Source organism: Ctenopharyngodon idella, chromosome 12 (assembly GCF_019924925.1).
Source record: "Ctenopharyngodon idella isolate HZGC_01 chromosome 12, HZGC01, whole genome shotgun sequence".
NCBI lineage: Eukaryota > Metazoa > Chordata > Actinopteri > Cypriniformes > Xenocyprididae > Ctenopharyngodon > Ctenopharyngodon idella.
In genome coordinates this window covers 959,373-974,575 of record NC_067231.1, presented here as the reverse complement: position 1 = coordinate 974,575, position 15,203 = coordinate 959,373, and the positions used below count along the sequence as shown (strand labels likewise).

At 35.2% G+C, this 15,203-nt stretch overlaps 1 protein-coding gene across 5 annotated transcripts in view; it reads left to right on the top strand.

Annotated features, from left to right (window-relative positions):
* Window positions 1-15,203, top strand: part of mprip (myosin phosphatase Rho interacting protein) — a 56,132-nt gene that overhangs the window by 39,977 nt on the left and 952 nt on the right. Inside the window, exons 16-24 of one of the 5 annotated variants that reach the window (XM_051914370.1) lie at window positions 1,456-4,008; window positions 7,485-7,632; window positions 9,331-9,448; window positions 9,885-10,044; window positions 10,197-10,307; window positions 10,392-10,478; window positions 11,779-11,941; window positions 12,025-12,110; window positions 13,634-13,702. In XM_051914370.1, the coding sequence (XP_051770330.1) occupies window positions 1,456-4,008; window positions 7,485-7,632; window positions 9,331-9,448; window positions 9,885-10,044; window positions 10,197-10,307; window positions 10,392-10,478; window positions 11,779-11,941; window positions 12,025-12,110; window positions 13,634-13,666 (3,459 nt within the window). In that variant the 3' untranslated portion in view covers window positions 13,667-13,702. Of the gene's footprint in view, window positions 1-1,455; window positions 4,009-7,484; window positions 7,633-9,330; window positions 9,449-9,884; window positions 10,045-10,196; window positions 10,308-10,391; window positions 10,479-11,778; window positions 11,942-12,024; window positions 12,111-13,495; window positions 13,517-13,633; window positions 13,703-15,203 lie in introns of all 5 variants that reach the window. The other 4 variants (XM_051914371.1, XM_051914369.1, XM_051914372.1 and 1 more) reach the window with 4 other exon arrangements.

The window sequence follows — 15,203 nt, the reverse complement described above, 5'->3', positions numbered from 1 at the left end:
TTCTTTGATGAACATTAATGAAATCATCACAGCAACTGGTTTATTAGGCTGCTGTCACTTTAAGAGCTGCCGCTGCCGAACATGACGCGCATCTCATTTCCTCACAACTCTTTAAGTTCATTTAAGTCGTTATCTACCTCATTTAAGACTGCTCTTATGAGGATACTCCACAAAACGGGTATTTTGTCATAATTGTGTGTGTTATTGTTTGTTCAAACGTGAAAGAGAACTCGATACTGGCGCGCGTCTTTCTGTGCACACGAGTCACATGACATGATATTCACAGACAGCGTGTTCTCGTTTGTCTTGTGGCGCTTGAATGGTTTAAAAGCATTTGCGTGAATAAGAGCGTGATCATATAATGTAACGCTAGCCAAATTATGACGGATTCTGCGTTAATTGCGTTCAATATTTCTAATGCGATTAAACTGAAAAAATGAATCAAATGCGCTAATTTTGACAGCACTGGTATTTATGCAGTAGTTTAAGAGTTTTCAGTGCCAGATCTGTTTCGTCCTCTATTTGTATTTTCTCAAAAGCATTGAGTATCAATGTATCTTAAGGGTGTTGAAAATGATTTAAAAATGCAGACAGGTGCTACATAAACATTGGCATATGAAAAGATGCCTATTAAGGGCAAATGTGCATGATATGTTATATTCATATTTAACCATTCGTTCATCTCATTTTTAACCCTATTCTTGACTTTTTCAGTATATGCTGTAGAGTATGTGTGTGCGTTTGTGTGTGTGTTATATGTGTGTGTGTGTGTGTATGTATGTCTTTAGCTTTGTTCAAAATATTGTTGCATTGTTTTCTGAGACTCAAAATTGCTTTTATTGACTTGTTTGGGATTAAATAGCTTAGAGTAAGAAATGTACCTTTTCAGTATAGCAAAGTTAAAGCTTTTATGTATTAAAAGCAAATATTGGGGTGATTTTATCTTAAGCATGGCATCGTTTCACACATAAAAGGTGATGCTCTATGTTCAGTGTCTGTCCAGGACACATTTTCATCTCCACCAGCTAGGTTGTCTTTAATGGATTCATTTATTCACCTTTGAATCAAAAAGGTTTGCTATAATTTGACAGTAGTGGTTGCTCAATAGTGAGGTTAAATTGTTCCTCAAAAGGACTGCAGGCTTTTAACTGGATGGCATGTAACTGTTCTGGCATTCTTACCTAGCACTAATTTTGCGTCACTTACCCCATGAAACAACTCTTTAACCTCTTAATATGCATGCATTGTTTCGATTTACTAACCTTTTGCCATTAATTTTTTTTCTAGCGTTCTAATGTACATCATTCCATGAAAGAAGCTGAATGATTTTAACCTTAATAGAGATGTTGTAATGTATAGTACATTTGCCTCAAAAATTATGGATAATTGTTGATTAATATTCTAGAAATTCACCAATGCTGACTGTTAACCAACTGTCTGGTCCCCTTTTCCAAGCTGGAGTCCCCTTTGAGTCTTGAGACAGAGCCACAGATGAAGAGGACTGAACTGGTTAGTTCTCAAGCTCAGAGCTTAACAAAGAAGTACCAGGAAACCAAAGAGCTCCTGCAGCTGCAAGAACTGAAAAAGCGCAACATGCAGGCACAGCTTGGCCTTTCTCTCTCACACTGGCCCACAAAGGAACCTTGCCTTTCTGACACCAAAAAAACTGCCACCTCAGAGGTCTGTCCCTCAAACTCCATTCAAAAAACAGTCAGTTTCACACTTCAGGATAGTGAGGGAAAGATTAGAGAGCTCGAGGGCTTGATAGACGCAAGTGAGCCTCTGACGTTGAGGGAGCTGATAAAGCTCATGCACTCGCATAGCGAATACATTTGGGTAGAATCTCTTCAAGGACAGGAAGGAAGTGAGTACAGTAGGTCAGTAGGCGAAATGATGCAATGCCAGAAACTGTTGGAAAGCCTCAAGAACCAACAGGAAATTGAGAATGAGACAATGAGGAAAAGCTTGGAAAGGGCTGGAGACTGTATCCGAGACTATGAAGCTCGTTTGGTCAACATGGAGGACATGTTGGGAAGAGTCCAGATGCAGAAAATGGAGAATCCGTATGCATCAGGTTGCTATAGAGAAGACCATCCTGAAATGACCAGCAGAGATCTGTCGCAGCAGGTGGAGTTGCTTGCGAACGAAAACGTAGCTTTGAACCAGCGCTATCAGGAAATTGTTAACCAGTTGAGAGAAGCGGATCGAGAAATAGACAGGCTGAAAGCAGAGCTTTGTAGACTGCATAGCAGTCAGAAATATACGCAAGCCAACGTGAACCGGGAGCAGGAAGACAACGGGACCGCTTATAAAAATGTGTACGAGCGAGAACTCAGTGAAAAATCGCAGAAGCTGCAAGAGGCTCTTGTTAAATTGGAGACGCTTGGTAATAATTTGAAAGATACAGAGAAAAGATTGCAATTAAAAGAAGCCACTCTTAGGGGTCTGGGATTTCAGGTGGCAGAAAGCGAAGGCGATAAAGAGTTCGATTTGGAGAAAGACGAACTCAAGCGCCAATTGGAGGTCCTTCAGTCCGAGCTTTCAGAGAAGGAGAAGAAGCTTCAAAATGCTGAGCAGGTCTGTCGAGAACTTCAGCACCAGAATACAGAGCTCCTTACGAAACACGAAGAGACCGCAAGGATGTTTAGTCAGATGCTTGTAGATTCGCGAACGTTGAAACCGAAGGCAGGAACTCAAGCAACGTTTGGTAGTGAACCAGAAACAGAAAGTGGTGGATGCCAAGAGTTGATGCAGAGAGAAGAATCAGTCACAAATGAAGATGTAATTGAGAAGGTCGTGGAAGAGTTCAAGAGAAAGTCGAAGTCTCTTAATCATGTACTTGACATGTTGGTAATTGGCAGTAAGGCAACTACAGAATGGGATTTGTCCAGCACCAACATTTTGGATGAGAATCAGACAGGATTGATGTTTGAGAGAAGGATTCTACGTGAAGTTTTAGGTGGTTTAGAGGACGGTCAGAAAGAGCGAACCCTTGAAGATGCAAGAAACGTCATTGAGCGTATGCTAGTGGATAATAAAATGCTGCTTCTTATGAATAATATCTCCAACCTCCAAGAACGTGCAACACCTGCAACTTGCACGGATGAAAGCACTGGAAAATGGAGTGAAGAGACAATGAAATCAAATATTTTGAATCGCTGGTTTGATCATGCCACCAATCCCTGCGTTATGAAGAGTCTCGCTGAAGTCGTTGAGAAGAAAGTGGCGTTATTGAATCAGACCGCTTCGGTTCTTAGGGAACGAACAAATGAGCAGCTACAGTCATTGGCTTTGGCTCTTTCGAGCTGTGATACTCAAAGATGCTGGTCCGAGTACATTCGTGAGGCCATAATGGACGTAACATCCATGTACTTTGTGGTTCTACAGATCTTCCCAGAGATGAAACGGTTAGACCTGTCTGCGTGTGCAAATTGTGCTTCTTTGAGAGCACAACTTCAGTCTGAACTAGAGGAGAAGCAGGTTGCGTCAAGCGATGTCCACAGTGGAGACTTAACGGCAGTCACCCACATTCAGATCGAAGGAGAACCAATCGACTCTCTGGACAAGGCCATACAGCTTCAGGACTCAATGGCTAAGCATAAAAAGGAGCTGCGAGAATTAAAGGAGGTGTACGAACAAGAAGCAGAGAAGCTGAGACAGGAAGTGGCCAAGGCTGCTGAGAATCTGAAGCTGAGATCCGAGGAGAACGTGAAAGAGATCGACTCCCTGACAGTGTGCATGGAGAACCTCAAGAAGAAGCATGAGATGGAGTGTAATAACTTACAAGCCCGCTTCAATCGAGAGATGGAAGAGCTTACGGACGTCGTCGGACCTGTTGAAGAAGAGCCTGGAGGGGATGGCGAGCCAAACTCGACTTCCCTCAAAGTACGGATCCAAAAGCTTGTGTCCCGGGTGTCCGAATTGACTGAGGAAATGAATCGGCAAGAGCGTGATGGGGATGCAACATTGCTGCGTCTGAAATACGAGAAAGACTTGGAAAACCTAAAGGTCAAGGAGTTCCATGTCCTTGCTGTTCTCCGTCTGTAATGACTTCATGTGGCAACCTTAAACCTGACCCTTTCCCTTCCTTTTCTCATACTAACCCCGCTTTGTGGTGCTTTGGTCTAGCCTAATATCCATCACCAGTGATGCATGGCTGTTAACCGTAGGTGTGCATGTACGCTTTAACCTTAGGAGTGTGGATAATACGCCCGGGAAAATACGATTATGTGCGCACAATTCTCTCATTGAAGAAACCCAGTTGAACCCAATGGAGAGCAATTAAGAATCAGTTCGTCAGATGTATCGAAGAATGCATAACTGCATACTCTTTACGTCAGCGAATTCTGAAAACTGGTAGACTTGGTTCTGAACTTGTTTTCACACTTAAGCTCTTTGCTTGATTAACAGCCAGTGCTTTTTTGCAAGTCTAGTTCTTTGCATAAATTGCTGCTCATCTTTGATGCCAGCTGCTTTAACTTAATTAATAATAAATAATGCATGACAATAACTGAAAGTTTTTGTGAAAGAATTGACTCTGAGGATAGATAGAATTAAGTTGCATTATGCATTATAATAAATCAGATTTATTGTATTTTATTTGATAAATTACCTAAACTACAGTATTGCATTGTTGCACCATCTGGCTATTGAAAATTTCCAACAACTAGTTTTTTATGTCACTCGGTTGCTGATTAAAAACATACAAACTAGCAATAATTGCTGTAGTTTTCTATTATTTTGTCAGTGTGATGTGGCTTAAAGGCAAGAATTCAAGTCTGTTCCTGACTAGATCATTTTACACTCATAGAAAAATTGTAAACATGAAAGTTTATGAGGCTTGTTTCATAACCTCATAAATGGAATTGGCATTGGCGCAGCTGTCAAAGTACATGCAGTTTATATTTAAAATTTTAGACTGTATCTAAATTTGTATTAAAAAGATTGATTCGTTAAAGACATTAAATTTATAATTGCACAACTCAGTCGTGCTAAATTTGTCATCAGTATGTGATACTGGACACGTGTTTGTCGAAAGAGGAAATGAGATTTTCCACCCAGAGAGGCTGGTGAATAAACAAGTGCAGGTGCGGTTGTGATATGGAGACAGGAAGAGTTGGTTCAGGAGATGGGTCGTGTCCCGGGACCTTAATCCTGCAAAAACAACTGCTTCATTCGCTCGTCTGATCAGAGCTGGACTTGAGTACAGAGATCAGGGCCGTTGAATAGACAGCGGAAGTGCGTTGGGTTTGCATGGTCGGAAAAGCATTGAAATCTCTTGTACTGAAATTAAACTATGTAGTAGCTGTAATCCTATTTACATTAATGGGAAATAGTACAGATAAAGGAATGCTGTATTTTTTTTTGTTTTGTTTTTTTTTTAGATTTGAACATTCCAGTTGTTTTTCAGATGTGGCCCCAGGGAAATTAATCGTCGTATCGACAGACAAAACCATATATAGTGCCCCAAAATATACTTGGACATTTGAGCCACAAATGTTTGAATTTCATTGCGTTAGAAGTTGAAATCTCAAAAGTATTTGCAAACAAATGCTAGTGTTTTTCTGAGCCATTTTTGCAATGACATTTAATCAATTGGTGTCAAGGTGATTTTAGTGCACCTGTGAAGTCAGTTCTCACAGATGTAGAGAATCATATTAACTATCTCCAATGTTTGACAACCACGTGTTCAAATACTTTTCATCTCGAGTTCGAACAGTATATTGACTGCTTAATCACAAATCAAGCATTTTGCATAGTGTACGGAAGCTTGTTTCTGCCATGGAATATAAAAAATTAGAAAGGTAATTGCAACTTTTTCTCACAATTCAAACTTTTTGATATCTCGTGATTGCAAGTTTATCACAATTCTGAGTTTAAATCACAATTCTGAATTACCTCGTAATTCTGAGTTTGTATCTCGCGATTCTGAGTTTATCGCAATTCCGAGTTTGTATCACAATTCTGAGTTTGTATTTTGCGATTCAGAGTTTTTAATTGCAATGATTCTGAGTTTTTGTCGCATTTGAGATTATATACCAATTCTTTGTATCTCGCGATTCTGAGTTATCGCGATTTTGAGTTGGTATCTCGCAATTCCGAGTTGGTATCTTGTAAAAACCGAGTTGGTATGTTGCGATTCCGAGTTTGTATCGCAGTTCCGAGTTTGTATCTCGCGGTTCCGAGTTGGTATCTCACAATTCCGAGTTGGTATCTTGCAAAAACCGAGTTGGTATCTTGCAAAAACCGAGTTTGTATTGCGGTTCCGAGTTTGTATTGCGGTTCCGAGTTTGTATTGCGGTTCCGAGTTTGTATTGCGGTTCCGAGTTTGTATTGCGGTATCGCGAGTTTGTATCGCAGTTCCGAGTTTGTGTATCGCGGTATCGCGAGTTTGTATCGCAGTTCCGAGTTTGTATCTCGCGATTCAGAGTTTTTAATTGCAATGATTCTGACTTTTTGTCGCGTTTCTGAGATTATATCACAATTTTGAGTTTGTATCCCGCGATTCTGAGCTTGTATCTTGTGATTCTGAGTTTTGTCACGATTCTGAAATTATATCGCGATTCCGAGTTTGTAACTCGCGATTCCGAGTTTGTAACTCACAATTCTGATGTTTTTCCTCATAATTGCTAGTTTATATATCGCAACTGAGTTTATATCTCACAATTATTTGTTTGTATTGCACAATTCTGAGTTTGTATCGCAATTCCTTTTAAGAGTTTTTTTTTCCTCTTAAAGGGATAGTTCACCCAAAACTTTGTTGCATAATTTTCCTGCTATCACTGTAAAGCTGCTTTGAATCTGTATTGTAAAAAAAGAACAAAAAACACTATATAAATAAAGATGATTAATCAGACAGTTGACGGTAGCCATTGATTTCCATAGTAAATACTATGGAAGTCAATGGCTAACGTCAACTGTCTGGTTAGTCACCTTTATTTTATGTTCAACAGAAGAAAGAAACTCATACAGGTTTGGAACAATATGAGGGTGAGTAAATTTTCTCTTGTGGGTGAACTATCCCTTTAATTCTGAGAAAAAAGTCAGAATTGAAATAAATAAAATAAAATGAGTTTAAAAAGTCGCAATTATTTATTTTATTCTCCCGTCAGAAAAAAGCTTGCATATAAAGTGTGTTTGTGCCATCTTTAAATTAAATTGCTCTTCATTTGAAATTTTGTATCTGATCCAATGACATTCGTGCATTCAAGTCTGGCTAAAGTGTCCAATCTTTTGGGATCGCTGTCTGAACACACAGTATGTGGATTTATGTTACTTTTCCAAAGCCATCTCTCACTGGCCTCTGTGTCCCTTTATGTCATCGTAGGTTATTAATATCTGGCTTTGTGTGGACGCCGTTCTGTCCACACATCGCTAATGTCTGTCGTCTGTGTAAGTGTTGTCCCTGTCAGATGAAATAGAAGTGGACTTGAGTCGATCCAAATGAAGGTGCACTAAATGCTGCTTCCTACATTTCCCTACAGGCTACGTGTGAACGAGGCTTCGCTGCCATGGAAGAGTCTCACCAGAAGGTAATAGATGAGCTGCAGAAAAAGCACCAGCGGGAACTGGAGAAACTGCAGGAAGAGAAGGAGAGACTGCTGGCAGAGGAGACCGCGGCCACTATCTCTGGTTAGTAAGGACGAAACGGGACAGGAGCAGACGGGTCATTCTCTCAGAACTTAACACTACCTTAGTGTCCTACATTATCAACAAATGAAAATGAGTGGGATCAGTTTACGAACAACAAACTATGAAATTAACCCTACTGTGTGTAAAAGTAGCTGGAATCAGATCATATACGGGCCATTCTACAGAACTGGTTCAAAGTCAGAGTGGGAAAAAATGTCTTTTTCCACAGATTTTGTATGTATGCAAATTGTATAATATCCAAGGTACTTATTTCTAGTAATTGTGTAGTTAATCCTCGTATTGTATTTGTCACTACCGGAACACAATAATAAATAATTTTAATAAGAAGGCTTACATTGACCTATTAAGATTTTGTTTACATCTACCTTGCAAATATATTTTTTTGCTATTTTTTAAAAGAAAGTTTTCACAGGTAAATCAATCACAATTACAATTCTAACAGTATTTCAAGTGTAATTTATGAGATTTGTTGTATTTTGAATCCAATCTTTCTTTGTAAAAGTCATGAAGTTTAGGATTCATTAGTTTGAATAAACATTGAACCAAACACTATAAAAACATCTTAGTTGATAACTCAGTATTCTTTATTTTTGACAAAACATCCCATGTTTCGGTCGTGACTGCACAGTTTCGGTAATGACAGTAATGTGTTGGTAGTGACCACATCACATTACAGGATTTTCACTCACATAATAAAACACTAATAATTTGCATAACTGTACTAAAATTGTTTATTTCCCCCAAATAAACGATTATGTGTTCCTTTTGTCACTACCGAAACAGTCACGACCGAAACGTGGTGAAGTTTCGGTAGTGACAATTTTAGATACTTTTGAGCCGCTCAAAGATGCTGATCGGCACATGGTTAGCTAGCACAGTTCTGAACAGTTGTACAAACATAAACCAAATTTTTTTGAATAACACCCAAAAAAGTTTGATTAATTGCAGAAAAAGGGTGTTCGGTAGTGACATTCCTTAAAGTTACACAGATTTTCAGACTTTTGAACATATTTAACTCAAAATGATGGACCTATCTACTCTGAAAGAGAGGCTATGAGAGGGAGGGACACAGGAATATTTCAAAAATGTAGAAGTGTTAAAATCAGTCTCAGACAATGGACTAAAACATAGTGTTTCGGTAGTGACGTGAAAATGCGGGACGCTTTTTTTTTTTTCTTTTTTTTTTTTTTTTTTTACATAAAGTTTCATGATTTAAAAATAAATATATATTTTTTTTAACTTCACTTTATTTAAAAAAACATAAAATATATTTTTTAAAAACAACAATGGAAAAAATGATTTCAATATCATTTTCATAACTTGATGTTAGGGTTTGGGACAGACACCTCCCAATTGAAAGTACCCAATAAATGATGATTTTATATATATTAAACTTACTGATATTTTAAATATTATTGTGAGATTCAATAGATAATAGAAGGATCTTTGAAAACATCTGAAATTTGAATACCTTAATGCTTTTTAAATGTGTTTTATGGTTGTGGGACAGCAGTTTTCACCGATTCTGTAAAATGGCCCATATACAAAATGCTGAATAGGACATTGTAGAAAGTTTTTAATATCAAATGAATATGTTCATCATGTCCTATGGAAGCATTATTTTGTGCCAATATCTGATTTTAAAACTAATACGCAGCATTGTTTTTATTTGATCAGCTATCGAAGCGATGAAGAACGCACATCGGACGGAGCTGGAGAAGGAGTTGGAGAAAGCGCGCAAGGCCAACAACAACACTGAAAACGCAGACATCGAGGAAATCCGCAAACAGCACGAGTCAGTTGTTGTTCCTTTATGCGGTTTCAGCCACACCTTTACATTCTTTTGAGAAATAAAGAACCTGTCTCTTCAGATTTTATTGCTTTTGAGTGTATGAAGCAAGTTTACGATGCCACACCTCCCGCTTTATACTCGTGCATTACTTTTAAATTCACTGTTAAATCTGCGATTAAGCAATTAAGACTTTTGCATACTGCATTAATTGGAGTGGATAAAGGTTTAAGTGCCCAAAGCTTGACTGCATGACTGCATGCTTCTACTGCCAAGTGTATCCTGGGGCAGTGCAGCCAAGATGCCAAATCTGGTTTCTTTCTTTGTCTACGTTCACATAATCTGCCCTCAGGCTCTTGGCTGTGCCTCTGTCTAGACTTTAAGGCCTTGCTCTTTTATCATCACTACAAACTGAAAGGAGAAATGTGTGTTTGTGTTGTAGGGAGGAGCTGATGTCATACCAGAGGGAGATCGAGGTGCTGTCGGAGCAGTACTCTCAAAAGTGCTTGGAAAACGCTCATCTGGCCCAAGCGCTGGAGGCCGAGAGGCAGGCGCTCAGACAGTGCCAACGGGAGAACCAGGAACTCAATGCGCACAACCAGGTAACCGTGACCTGTACTGTACCTGTATTGCTATATTGTGGTCATATTGCTCAACCCTGATGACCTTAAAGCAAATAAATCCACTCCAGATGCACAGAAGACCTCCTTTTGAACTATTTCTGTATCTCAAAGCTGTCTTGTCTGTTATGAAGGAGCTAAACAATCGTCTGGCAGCTGAGATCACGAAGATGCGCTCGATGGCGAGCGAGGACGGCGGAGACGCTGGCGGTGTCATGCAGGGGAAGGAGCTGTATGAGCTGGAGGTCTGCTGCTTCCCTTTCTATCTAGGACTTTTTCCACAGCATCTTTTGGGAATGAAAACCTCATCGTCCTGCTTGTGTTTACAGGTAATGTTGAGGGTGAAAGAGTCAGAAGTGCAGTATCTGAAGCAGGAGATCAACTCTTTAAAAGATGAGCTGCAAACTGCCCAAAGAGTAAGTGCTGCATCTTCACCTGTGCTTGCGTTTGTTTACATTGATGCATTCAGCAGACGCCTTTATCCAAAGTGACTTTGAAAATCAAGGGTTTGTACAGGGTATCTGTAGAGTTTATAAAATCACCTGCACAAATAAAATGAATATCATACAGAACAAAGACCTGCAGTCTCAAAATAATTTAAAAATTTGCTTAATTAAAGCACTGATTCAGCACACATTCATGTTTAAAATACTCAAGACGTGCTTTATTCAGTATATACATACGTATTGAAATTGGTACTAATATATTTTAAATTAGAGGTCAATTGATATTGGATTTTGCTGATAGGATAATGTTCAAAATAGATTAAAATGAATTATAAAAGTTTTTATTTATTTTAATCAATTTTTTTAATGTATATAATTCATGTTTTTATTGATTTATTTTATTCATTTATTAACACATTTTTATTTTAATCAAATGTTATTTTAATTTATATAAAAAATTTTTTATTTATTTTAATATTTTTAGTGTTGATTTATTTTAATCTATTTAATCTTATTATTTATTTTTACTTTTTATATATATATATTTTTATAAAAAAAATATTTGTATATATTTTATATATACATATATTTATTTTTATAATTCATTATAATCTATTTTTATTTTATTCTTTTTTTTATGTTTTATATTTGTATTTTAATCTAATTTTATTTATTAACACATTTTTTTATTTTACTCAAATATTTTTTTATTTTATTTATTAAATGAAAAGAAGGGCAATAAACAGATTATTGTGCTGATACTAGTAAAATCTATATATTAAATGTTGAATAATGTTTCCTTCCTGTGACGGGCGGCCCAGAAAGAGTTTGTTGAATTAAATGTCAGAAATGACCAAAAATCCAAATAATAACCCAAAAAAGGCAGGACTTTTATTAAAAATAAGCCCGAAATGCACCAGGACTCTTATTTTGAAGCTTTACTATTTAAAGCCGCACATTTAAAAAGATGAGTGAGATCAAATACAACATATTACAATATAAACACCATGAAAACATTAATTTATTTTATAGGCTTTATAGGCTTCTTTATACAAAATTGCTGAGTCTTTCTTCTAAATTGAATTTTATAAAATGTTTGTTGAATGTTGAATCTGTAGCTGATATGGCAAGAAATTCAAATAAAACAACAACCTGTTTTCTGTCCCTCAATTAAACTCAATTAAATACTTTTGTTATTCCATTCAAGATATTTTTGTTCTTAAATTTGATGAAGCCTGTTGAAGAATGACCTGCTCACGTCTCATCATAGGATAAAAAATATGCAACCGATAAATACAAGGACATCTACACGGAGCTGAGCATCGTACGGGCCAAAGCGGAGCGGGATCTGGGCCGACTGCGTGAGCAGCTGCAGCAGGCCCATGATGCACTGGGTGACCCCACGCTGGAGGACGTGGAGCGCGGCGGTTACGGTACGGCCCTCGCCGCTACATCCACGGCCACTGAAATGCTTTGACGTGCATGTTGTGAACCGGCTGGCTGTCCTTCCTTTCAGATATCATGAAGTCCAAGAGCAATCCTGACATTTTAAAAATAGCGGCTGCGGCAGCCAAGCGCTCAGAGCGCACCATGAGGTCAAAGGTGAGTTTCCAGACACGTTCAAAACTGCACCTGGCAAGTTTAGTTATGGTCGTTCTAGCGAGTTATAGTTCGCTCAGGGGTTTTCAATCCTTCAGATGTCACACACCCCATCTGTGATCCTGTGAGGGACGCCCATCTTAATATCTGAATGACAGCTATACGCTTTTATACATAAAGACCTCATTTATACTGTAAAAAATATTGTCATGTTTAAAATACTTTAGCTCTCTACTATATTTATTTTAATTCAATATTTTATTTATTTTAATCTAAAATGAATTATATAAGTTAAATAAGTAGATAAAAATAGATTAAAATGAATTATAAAAGTTGAATAAATTTTAATCTATTTTATTCATTTATTAACACATAAATATTAACACATTTTTATTTTAATCAAATATTTGTTATTTTAATAATTTATATCAAATTTGTATTTTAGTCCATTTTTATTTATTTTAATCTTTTTAGTATTTATTTAAATAAATTTTTTAAAATTTTATTTAATAATTTTTACTTTTTTACATCTTTTCCAAGGAGCCACTATTTATTTGAATCTTTTAATTCATTGTAATCTATTTTTATTTATTTGATTCATTTATTTATACCAAATTTGTATTTTAATCTAATTTTATTTATATTATTCATTATCACATTTTTATTTTACTCAATTTTTTTTTTTTTTTTATTTATATCAAATTTGTATTTTCATCTATTTTATTTTTAATCAAATATTTATTATTTGTATTAATTTAATCTATTTTTATTTATTTTCATCTTTTTCTTTATTATTTTAACTTTATTAATTCATTTTAGTATTTATTCATTTATTAATATAAAATGTATTTTTTTATTCCTTTATCCTTTATAATTTTTTTATTTTAATGTATTTTATTTATTTTAATCTTATTTATTTTCATATTTTAATATACATTTTATAGTTAATTTTTAATCTGTTTTTTTTATTTATTTATTTTATTAATATAAATGTATTTTAATCTAATATTTATTTGTTAATTTTAATCTTTATTTATTCATTTTAATCTTATTTATATCAAATTGAAATTTTCATCTATTTTATTTTTAATCAATTTAAAATGTATTATTTGTATTTATATCAGATTTTTATTTTACTTAATCTTCCTTTTATTATTTATTTTGTACTATTTATTTATTTATTTACATCTGTTGCACGGACCCTAGCGCTTCCTCATGGTCCCGGCCCCGGTTTGAAAACCCCTGAGTTCGCTCACACTGCCCCCTGCAGGCCAACACGTCACTTCCTTTAAGCGCCAGCATAAGATCCTTCTTCTCTGAAAGTTTAGCCAGTTCTGTTGTAAACGGTGGGAAACTGAACTCTTTGTGTGCTGTGTTTTGTTGCGCAGGAGAAAGCCTGGTAGGTAGCGGTAAGACAAATGACTTTTGCACATTCCCCTCTCTAACACACAGTGCCGTGTGTGTGTGTGTGTGTGTGTGTGTGTGTGTGTGTGTTTATTTCCTCCGTTTTTCCCCTCTGTTCCCAGTCTGTGAGTCGTGACATGTCCTGGGACAGCTAAAGAATAAACCGAAGACCTTTTGACTTCTGATTTTAGGTAAATGCCCTTGGAAGGGACTGAACGTGCTTTAGATCAGGGCTTTTCAATCCTTTAGATGCAACAAACCCCCAGATATGATCATCATCATGCGAGGGAAATTTAAAAGGCAGCTATAAATATTTATGTATAAAGACCCAATTTATACTGTCAAAAAGAAATTGTATGAGTATTATTTGGAAAATATTTAGTTTTATTATTTTTACTCACTATAGTACTGCACTGTGTATTGTTTATATATAAATTTCTATATTTCTATATTTATTTTGTTATATTAAAATATATTTAAATTATATATTTATTTGTATATTTAAATTATATATATTTCAATCTGTTTTAACTTTTATAATCATTTTAAATTATTTTTTATTTATTTTATTTATTAATACACGTTTTATTTTAATCTAATATTTGATATTTATTTTATTCCTTTATATAAAATGTTTATTTTAATCTCTTTTTATTTATTTTAATCTTGTTTATTCATTTATAATTTAACTTTTATTATTCATTTTAATCTATTTTTGTTTTTTATTTTATTCATTTATTAATAACATTTATTTTAATCTAAAATTTATTTTATTCCTTTATCCTTTATCAATTTTGAATTTTAATCTATTTATTATTTATTTTAATCTTATTTTCATTTTTAATATATTTATAGTTCACTTTAATCTATTTAAAATTCTTTTAATTCTAATTTATTTTATTAATACAAATTTATTTTAATCTAATATTTATTTATTTTATTCTTTTTAATAATTTTATTTTTCTATTTATATTATCATTTTAATGTAACTTTTATAATTCATTTTAATCTATTATTATTTATTTTATTTATTAATAACATTTATTTTAATCTAATATTTATTTTATTCCTTTATTCTTTATCAATTTTGAAATTTAATCTGTTTTTTTATTATTTATTTTATTAATATAAATTTATTTTAATCTAATATTTATTTCATTCCTTTATCAGGTTTTTTATTTGGTTTATAATTCATTTTAATAAATTTTTATTATTTAATTAATTAAAACAAAATTTATTTTAATCTAATATTTATTTATTTTATTCCTTTATATAATTTTTTATTTATTTTATAATTTTTCTATTTAACTTATTTTTACAATTTTATTACAGTTTTTCTCGAAACATTTCCACAGTCACTCCCTCGCGGCCCCTGATGGTCCCCGGACCCCCGTTTGAAAACCCCTCTTCTCAGATGCATTCATGCATTGCCAAACAAACAGATCGCTTTATTTTTCCCATCATGCATGCGATCGTCTGCGGTCGATCCTGAATGAAGGGCCGTTCATGTCATCTCACGGTTCATCACGGGCTCGAGGGCCACGATTCGCTTCCCTCATTCATATTCCGAACGGATGCATCCGAGCGAACGGGTCGTGAGGGTTCACGGCATGCTGTCGCTGCGGGCTTGTGTTTGTGGCTCACGGGGTTTTGTTGGTGGCACAACTGGCAGTTTTGTTGGTTTAAACGCAA